Source organism: Lynx canadensis, chromosome F1 (genome assembly GCF_007474595.2).
Source record: "Lynx canadensis isolate LIC74 chromosome F1, mLynCan4.pri.v2, whole genome shotgun sequence".
In the NCBI taxonomy this organism is placed as follows: domain Eukaryota; kingdom Metazoa; phylum Chordata; class Mammalia; order Carnivora; family Felidae; genus Lynx; species Lynx canadensis.
This window is the reverse complement of record NC_044319.2, coordinates 65524987-65535214: the sequence shown is the minus strand read 5'-3', so window position 1 is coordinate 65535214 and position 10228 is coordinate 65524987. Positions and strand designations below refer to the sequence as shown.

Below are 10228 nucleotides of genomic sequence, written 5' to 3'. Positions count from 1 at the left end.
AATGGCACCCCTGTTTTGAAACGAATTAATTGTATTTAAAGAATCGTAATTGACTTGAACACATGCTCCTTCCTTACTTCCCTTCTGTTATGCCTCTCTGGTGAAAAGTTGGCTCCACTGAGTACCTGTTCATAACCTAAAAAAAAATAAATAAATAAATGAAACAAAATAAAGTATGAGAAAATAAGAGAATACAAGACTGACTTGCAGGAGCTATTTGAATCGCAGGTGTAGCGTCTGAGAAGTAACCAGCCTCTCTCTGGCTAACCTGTGAATTACAGCTTTAAAGGCATAGTGACTCTTTCGTCTCCCGGAATGGCAAGATAGGAGCTTTGGCAGGAGGGGGTGGGTGGGTCCTGATCTTTCTCTGGCAACGTACAAAAATAGATTTCATTTGACAAACTTAAGAGACCCTAAAACTAAAAACCGTCCGAAAATTCTAAAACGATGCAAGGCAAAAGTTAGGTAAATGTATCACATCAGGCATATTAGGTTGCAAATAAGAAGGAAGCACAAATTACAGGGCCTCCAACAAATGGGAATTACTTTTTATCATTTGATAAAAAATAAACATGGATGTAGGTGTTTGCTCGTGTTGGTTCAACTTCTCAAGCGTGCTATCGAAGACCCATGATTTTTATGCATTTCTGTGCCTCCGGCCTCAGTGCTGAACTTCCTTCCTCATGTCTGTTACCTCATGGACGGCTGCTGGAGCTCCGGGCATCAAAGCCAAGTTCAACAGAAGGAAAGCCGAAGCACCAGTGCCAGCTACATCTTTCTCTGAAAAGGAGATCCTCTCCAGCAGACTTCTACTTACGTTTATTGGACAAAAACGAGATATACGACCACTCCCAGCCAGATACAAGAAAAGCTGATGAATCAAACATGTGACACAGAGATGTGGATTTACTGCCGGGGCTGGGCATATTTTCAGCTTGAAAAGATGGGCTGTCACAGCAAAGAAAAGTGAGCTATCTACGCCAATGAACACACTGTGGGAACCTCTCACACGAGGGGAAAAACAAATTAGGAGGGCTACTGCCCCCCACCCCCCGGGGAAAGAGTGTGATATGACAAGGGCCCTAATGGTGGCATTTGTACCAGCTGACATTCTCTAGCTCCTCCCTCGGTACAATGTAGATACCCAGAGGGTCAGTATCAAGCCCAAAATCCAAGACTAAAATCCCAGGAGGACATTTATGTTCTATGTTAACATCCAAAAAAAGAGTTAAGATACATTCTGATCATTTAAAAAATTTTTAATGTTTATTTTTTATTTATTTTGAGAGAGAGAAAGAGGAGAGAGAGAGAGAGACAGAGAGAGAGAGACAGAGAGAGAGACAGAGAGAGAATGAATTCCAAGCAGGCTCTGTGCTGTCAGCCCAGAACCCGACATGGGGCTTGAACTCACAATGAGATCATGATCTGACCCCAAATCAAGAGTCAGTCGGTCAACCGACTAAGCCACCCAGATGCCCCCATCCTGATCATTTTTAAAAGGAGCGTGAACCTCACTGAGTCTACCCAATGGCACGCTGGCGTGCTGTAATAGTTTTAGGTCGGATCAGTGGAAACGCTAAACTTTCTGGTTAACATAGCACCTTCTCCACATGATTACCAAGGGTGATCAGAGCCCAGCTTTCCACGTACGTTCTAGGGAACCCGGTCAGTCCTCCAATCTCAGTTTGCATAAGAGTGAGTTTGAGGCGTGGTTAGTAGAACAGGCACATTGGTTAGAAGCCCATAGTCATATTATTTTTGACAAAATGATAATACAGACAGGGCTTCGCATTTATTGACTATTTATGTGATTAGCTATTATATGCCCGAAGATCTCAGGAATCACCAAATAATCCAACCCACACCCCCCCCAAAGGACACACTTGGCATCAGTTTCCCCTAGAGAAATATAGGACAGAGCCACAACATCCCAGCACGGCAGCATCGGGAATTTCTCGTCTGTGGAAGGGGTGCTGAAAACAGACAAGGAGCTGGTCTCTGGGATTCAAAGTCACAGGGCAGGAGTGAGGACATGAGATTCACACACAAGGGCACAGGGTCCCCCTCGACTTGGACCCCTGAAGTCCCCAAAGAGCCATCGTCTCTTCTAACAGGTCCCTGGCATCCTTGGCTTCCAGGGCTCCCAGCAAAAGGCGTGCCAAGTCACAAAAGTCGCCTGAAGCTGTGACTTCTCCCCAGATACTTAGAATACTTGCATTATTCTCCGGTCCAGAGGACTTTTACTCATCAGGGGCCGTTTGTACCCCAAGCCGTGTTGCCTAATAACATTTATCAGGCTTCCAAGAGTCCGGAGCTGGAGAGTTAACCAAAGGTGAACGCTTTCACGGTGTATGTTCATATGCGTCTCAGATCGTCACGTGGTACACTTGACGTACCTTAGAGTTTTATCCATCTGCTATACTTCGATAAAGCTGGGGAGGAAAAGGAAGTGCACCCACAGCAAAATTGATCTTTCAAGAGAAAAGATTTTAACACTTTACTCACACAGACATCGTTTATGTAATGTTCACAGCAAGCACATGAGGTAGGTGAAAATGTTTTCATTACAACAGGGACTCACTAGAGTGAAAGTAGTGAAATTTCTTGGCTCGGGGAGCAGAATTCTTACAGTAAAAGGCCATGCCTTCCATAACTCCAGGAAAGGAAAAGAGAATACACTGAGGGGAGGGTAAACAGAGACAGTCTCAGAGACGGTTCTTTAAAAGACTATTTAGACATTTTATAAACATCAAGCAACTTATACTTTTAAAAGCGTCAAATGCCTTGGCTCTTTTTGTTTTTGCTGTTGTTTCCTTTTACCCCCTGGAAACCCTAAAATGATTATTGACCCAGTAGTTTTCTTTAATACAACATCATTTTTGTTTCTTCCCCAAAGCCTAGTTCAGAATAAGCTAATGCATCGGTCGTGACAGTTTGTTTCTGAGTATTTGCTCAACAGCACTTTCTTGATTATGTTTCTACAAAATCCTACAACTAAAGAAACACAGAACACGGTTCAAATGTGCAGAAAGTAACCTTAAGTCAGGCTGCGAAAATCTCCCTAAGCAATTCAAGCAAGTTCCCAGAACTCAGAGGAACTTGGAAGAATGTCTATAATTCAGCCTTTGAATCTGAGACATCTCACTCATTCTAGAGATACCTGCATCCCACCTCTCATTCTTTTATTTTGTCTCCAAAAACAGAGAGGGAGGCAAACCAGAAGAGACTCTTAAATACAGAGAACAAACTGAGGGTTGCCGGAGGGGAGGTGGGTGGGGGGCATGGGCTAAATGGGTGACGGGCATTAAGGAGGGCACCCGTTGGGATGAGCACGGGGTGTTGTATGTAAGTGATGAGTCATTAAATTCTACTCCTGAAACCAATACTACAGTGTATGTTAACTAACGTGGGTTTAAGGAAAAAAAGGCATTTTCTGTTCTTGCCTCATTTGCCCCAGAAACAAAACTTAAAATATTTCACAACTGGTATAAGCCAGGCACCAACTAATTAAAACAGAAGCTGCCCATAGTGCTGGCGAAGATTCTGGGACCAATCGATAGAAACGCTTTCTAAGGCATTTCACTTACTACTGAATCAACCCTCATTAGGTCAACCAGCTTGGTAACCCACTGGAGTCAAAGAAGGGAGATTCAGATGAATATTTAGCCATGTTCTCTGGTGCACACATAGGTGAATACCAGCACTACGTTTTCCTCTTCCTTGACTTGCAGTGGGTGGAAGACTGGGAGAGGCACAGAATATTGTTTAGGGAGGTGACATGACTTTCAGTTCTTGGGGTATCATGGTACTTTGGTGATTTCTTATTGGGAGCAGGGTTGGAGAAGTTTGATCTCTGACATTGCTGCAATACAGCCCACATCACTTTGACATATCCACCAGTAAATCCCCTCTCGTCTACTTTCTCAGTGATAAAATAAAAGGCTTTGATCGAGAGTTGGGAACTTCAAACTGGCTATGAAGCATGAGTTCCTAGGAAGTTGAAAGCGACGCACGGCCGAGTTGCAACCTAGACACGCCTTATTGGACCCTCTACAGATTTTCTTTTCGGGGAATTTGCATTTTAACAGCCCCCGGGAGACTCTTCTGCAGCCAGTTCAAACTCAGTATGGAAACCCTGTACAAGATCAATGGTTCACAAATTTTTGTTTGTATCGGGAGATTCCCAGACACGATTCAGCCAAACTGTGTACTAACTGATACATATGTTCCCTTTGAGCCTATTTCTATCATTCTTTCAGGTGGTATTATCGCCACCTTGTTTCTTCCTGCCTCCTAGGTTCTGCTGCATGTCAATCTGGGACGTCCCTCGGATAGTGGCATCTGCCCAGGACCGACTTCCTGAGAGCATCCTTCACCTCCTTGTTCCTCAGGCAGTAGATGGCTGGATTGAGGAACGGTACAATGACTGTATAGAGCACAGAGATGACCTTGTTATGGTTGAAGGTGTACATGGCCTGGGGCCGTGCATAGGTGAAGAGGGTGGAGGAGTAGTAGATAACAACCACTGCCAGGTGAGAGGCACAGGTGGAGAAGGCTTTGCGACGTCCCTGGGCAGTAGGAATCCTGAGGATGGCAGCCATTATGGCAGCATATGATGAAACCACAGCCAACAGAGGGAGCAGAATCATCACCAGGGCCAAGAGGAAGTCTACTAGTTCTGCTTGCTCTTTGTCAGAGCAGGTGAGGTTGAGTAGTGGGGAGATATCGCAGAAAAAGTGGTTGATGACGTTGGGTCCACAGTAGGACAGCCGGGAAATGAAAAGAAGCTTCATCATGGAGCTCAAGAAGCCGCTACCCCAAGAGGAAGCAGCGAGGCGAATGGCCAGGCTGGATGGCATGAGACTAGGGTAACGGAGGGGCTCACAGATGGCCAGGTAGCGGTCATAGGCCATGACCGCCAGCAGGACACATTCGGTGCAGGCTAGGGCAATAAAGAAGTAGAGCTGAGTCATGCAGCCTACGTAAGAGACTCTACGCTCCTGGGTAAGAAATGCTCCCAAAAGCCGGGGAACTGTGACATTGATGTACCACAGCTCCAGGAAGGAGAGATGGCCAAGGAAAAAGTACATTGGGCGGTGAAGGCTTGGCGTAAGCCAGACTGTGGAAACGATGAGTGCGTTCTCCAACAATGTCAACAGGTAAATTGCCAGGAAGAGGACAAAGAGGAGGCACTGGAGGGGCGGAGAGGTAGGGAAGCCCACCAACACAAACTCTGCTATGTGGCCTCTGCTCCAATTTCCCATCGTCTCTGTCCACGAGACCACCTGAAAAAAGAACAGGAAGAACGAGAAAGCCATTCCCAACCACACACACACAAAAACCCAAAATGAAATAAAATGAAATAAATAAAATAAAATAATAAAAGAAAATAAATAAAATGAAATAAATAAAATAATAAAATAAATTAAATTAAAAAATAAAATAAAATAAAATAAAACGAAATAAATAAAATAATAACATAAAATAAATAAAACAAAATAAAATGAAATACAATGGAATAAATAAAATAATAAAATAAATAAAATAAAATAAAATAAATAAAATAAAATTAATAAAACAATAAAATAAAATAAACAAAATAATAAAAGAAATAAAATAAAATAATAAAATAAATAAAATAAAATTAAAATGAAATAAATAAAATAAAATAAATAAAATAAAATAATAAAAGAAAATAAAAAAATAAAATAAATAAAATAAAATGAAATAAATAAAATAAAATAATAAAAGAAAATAAATAAAATGAAATAAATAAAATAATAACAAAATAAATAAAACAAAATAAAATGAAATACAATGGAATAAAATAATAAAATTAATAAAATTAAATTAATAAAATAAAATTGATAAAATAAAATTAATAAAACAATAAAATAAAATAAACAAAATAATAAAATAAATAAAATAAAATTAATAAAATAAAATTGATAAAATAAAATTAATAAAACAATAAAATAAAATGAACAATATAATAAAATAAATAAAATAAAATTAATAAAATAAATAAAATAAAAATAAAATAAAATGAAATGAAATAAATAAAATAAAATAATAAAATAAATAAAACAAAACAAAATAAATAAAATAAAATAACAATACATTAGCTTGCATAGTGTAAACTTGACATGTACTTTTGGTCATGCATTTAAATAGTTGTCTGGAATCTAATTTTCACTGCGTGTGAGTACTGACGTTTTAAATGAAATTGCTGGGGCGCCTGGGTGGCGCAGTCGGTTAAGCGTCCGACTTCAGCCAGGTCACGATCTCGCGGTCCGGGAGTTCGAGCCCCGCGTCGGGCTCTGGGCTGATGGCTCGGAGCCTGGAGCCTGCTTCCGATTCTGTGTCTACCCCTCTCTCTGCCCCTCTCCCGTTCATGCTCTGTCTCTCTCTGTCCCAAAAAAAAAAAAAAAAAAAATGAAATTGCTATGTCACTCTTTTATATGTTCAGTGAAATCTAAATATTGGTGCTATGATACCCACCAATACCTGTTTCAAAAATTATATAAGCACATGTGTCTTTAAACTATGGACATTTTACATTGTCTCACTGAACTCGTAATTCAAAACATTGTAATAATTTTTATAATTACAAGCCTTTTATTGACTTCTCTGTATCTATCTGCATGTTTTGGGGTTTCCTGTACTTTTGAGGCTGTGTTTTGAAAAGACTTTCTATTAGATTTTATTCGGTAATCAGCATACATTTCACCAAAGCAATAAAAATACGTGACAAATTTTACAATGTTGGTTTTTTTTTTGCGGATGGTTTTATAACACGTACTGCCCTCGTTCTCAATTCTTGTGTGCATCTGTGAAGACTACTTATCATCAGAATGAGAGTGGTTTCAGCATCCACTGTTTCTTATTTTTATTTGGGAGAGATAAACACTGAGGAAGCCAGTTCCCAGAAATAAATGGCACTGACACAGTGCAGCTCGGGGAATGGAAGCTGCTTTGTTGTGGCAATAACGCTAAATTATGTGCACTTTCTACTAGTTATGTGCCAGAAATTGCACAGTCATCTCTCATCGAGATGATTTTTATTGATCTATTAGCTGACGACTCAGTCAGCGTTCATTCAGTTGTGCTGAAAGGAACAGGCTGGAAACGGCAGACTTTGAAAAGGCCGTGTGGCCCAGGACAGGTCGCTCCGTCACCCCGCGGGTCGGACGCTGGCACCTGCACTAACTTCCCTGTGCGGCACTTTGGCACAGTGAGTGGGCCATGCCTCGCCTTGCACAGAGGGTTTGAAAAGGAGAGTGGGAAAGGGAGAGTCCACTTTGACTAGTGGACTAATTCTAAAAAGATCTGATAAGACAGTGGAGGACCAGGGACTGATCCCTTTAGAACGAACGATTCCAACTTGGATCTTGGAAAGCCTTTCTGTACCCTCCTGGACATAAACCTGGGTTTGGGAAGTGGACTTCATGCGTCAGAGACTTTTCTGAGAGCAAGTTTGCAGAGGACTGGGCAGCAGGTAGGGGGGAGGGGAGGGGAGGGGAGCAGGACAGGAAGGGAGGGCAGCAGCCCTGGGGCTAAATGTAATAGAGGACGGGGAAAACTCAAACGGGGTGGCTGGAAATGCCCGAGAGCCAAGTCAAGGGCATTAGATGCTGCCCTAGACTGAGCAAGGACAGAGAGTCTGAAAAGGAAACTGTCCTCACCCTCTCTTCTCAGTAGACAGGGCGGTGCCTAGAACCCTAAAATATCAGTGGACTGAGTTCCAGCCTTGGTCTGTATGATCTTGAATCACCTACTCCGTTTGGATATGTATTTTGTAACGTACACATACTGAATACAAACTAGAGTTCTTTCTAGCTGCAGCGCCTGAGGGTCCTGGGAAAGAAGCGGTTAGAAACGGGGTGCAGAGCGGGGGGCAGGCTGAAAAATACACTGGTTTCAAGTATGTTTGAGGCCAGACTTGCTCTGCAGCCCTAAGCTGTCCGCTGGTTCCAGCGCAAGCCCGCAAGTTGTGCCTCTTGCCCCCGGAGGTGCCCAGACCCTAGCTCCTGCCCACTCCTCAATATCCCTTCCATCATCCTGGTTTCCAGGATGGAAACAAAATGCTCTTTGCTCCGCAGACCGGCCTGCTTTTGCCAAGGACTTTCTCCTGCAGCCAGCGCAACTCTGGCCCCTCATCCCTGCAGGACCCCACCTTTCTGTTCCCTGCTCCAAACCTGCCTTCCCGTTCTGAGGAGTTTGTTCTACATTGACGGCTGCTGACTCTGGACACTCAGCTTTCTCAGGTAGCTCTGAGTTACCCGTGTGCTGTGTGCACTGATCTCCTGTGTCCTTTGTTCCCTGACCTCCCCACCCCTTTTCCTCTAACTTCTGGGCTATGTCTTGTCCCCGTGGTGAGTCTTGGAACAACTGTCCTCCTCTGCTGCTATCTCCATGTTTTCATGAGGTCAGGGCAGCATTCTACCATGAAGACAGAATGGGACAGATGAGCCCGAAATGTCAGTGTTCACAGCCATAAGTTCTTTAAACACGCCCTTCTCATTTGAGAGCAGAGCTTCCAGAAAATATAATGAGGAAGATCTCTAGGAGGATTCCATTGCATTTCCCCTTAGAACCAAGATTAGCTCGTTACCCATCGATCTTCTCAGAACTGGGTGACGTTGTACATTCATCTTCCCTTTGCTCCTCTGATCCCTTCTACGTCCCCTCCCTCATCCAGCACCTGTCACCCCCTCCAGGTAAGCCAGAGCCCTTTAAGACACCTGTGTGCTCTACCCCTGGTCTTTTGCACATGAGTAGACACCATTCACATCAGTTATTCTGTGAAGACTTTGTCCAGGAGTCCCTCACTTCTCCTACTGAGACTACAAATCTATGACCAGATCTACTAACAGATTGGGCTCGTTTTGCATTTACCTGGATTCTCCTTCCTCAAGAGCAGAAACTCTCACTGGTTTCTCTACCCTCATTAAGTCCAGTACTTGGCACATAAAAGATACAAATAAATCTCTATTGAACGAGTTAGTAGATAAATAAAGTAATAGTTTAGGAGCTTGGGAAATTGACGCTTCTCTGTTTCGGAGGTAGAAGGCTCAACCTGCTTTCTGGTCTATCCAACAGGGATGCTGGTATCTCCTGCTGGTGACATCTGCCATCCTGACTTTGCTAGGCTGTGTGACAATCAAAGACATGATCTGTGTGAGAAGGATCTGCCCACAGTGTGAAACATACTTATTATTTTAAAACACATTGGTGATCCCAAAGGTCTGTGGGCTTAAAACCATGCAGACATCACTGGGACAACCCCACTGGCTATTTATAGCAGCATCACTGTCTGGACTCCTGGCTACCCCCGCCCCCCCACCCCTCACCACCTCCTCGGTGCTATATACGTGGAGCCAGACTGGCACCTGCCTGGTCCCCAGTGGCCCCCCTAGGGAGCCACACAAACCATCGGCCAGGGCCCTGCACACAGTCATCTCCCATTTTTAGAGAAAATTCTTTCTTCTGTTTTCCTTGAAGTCCACTGGATTATCACAGATTGAATAACCACAACTCACTTAGTAAAGAATTTGGTGAATCAAAAGCTGAGTTCCGTCTGGAATCGTAATTCCTGTCTCGGTCTGTGTCCACATGACTCGTAGACAAGACATAACAAAACTGATAAGATGTGCAAGGCATTGAGAACTTTCCGTGTGCTGGCTTAGTCCCCCCAACAGTCCCAGTGAGTGAAAGCATCTTTGTCCCCATTGATAGATGGCACAGAGAGATGAGAGATTTTTTTTCCCTTCAAGATCACAGATCTAGGAAATTGTGGAGCTGGGATAGGATATACCCAGAAAATCTGGCCACGGAGATACGGCAGCAGACTGAGTTACCATCCCACACATGTCCCCTGGGTCTAAGTGACTGTCCACTGGTACGGCCAGAGGGACTCGATTGGGCAAACACAGAGGTTTGTGTTGGCTCATCTGTGCTCGAGCAGTCAAATTCAAACAATAGTTTCTAAGCATCATTTGAACTTGGGTTGGGAAGCTCTGGACGGAATACGGTAGCTACAGCTTTGGTCCTGCTGTAGGGTAAGGAGAGGACTACTCTCCAAACATATGAGACAGGTCCCCACCCGTCCTCCCATCAGCCTCTGCTCTCAGGATTCCCCGTTTCCAGACACAGTTTCCTGTCCTTTCCAACACATCCACAGAGCCCTAGCATGTCACTTTAATGGAACTGAGTAACATTCCTTATA

General features: G+C 43.3%; 1 protein-coding gene across 1 annotated transcript; it reads right to left on the bottom strand.

Moving 5' to 3' along the window:
• Nucleotides 1-4310: 4310 nt before the first annotated feature.
• Nucleotides 4311-5264, bottom strand: LOC115505585 (olfactory receptor 6P1). The gene has a single exon (XM_030303242.1). It carries the CDS (start codon nt 5262-5264, stop codon nt 4311-4313), a length of 954 nt encoding a protein of 317 aa, XP_030159102.1.
• Nucleotides 5265-10228: the final 4964 nt, after the last annotated feature.

Excerpts from the sequence above, each read along its gene's own strand:
- LOC115505585 (XM_030303242.1), bottom strand. The coding sequence starts at position 5,264 with ATGGGAAATTGGAGCAGAGGCCACATAGCAGAGTTTGTGTTGGTGGGC.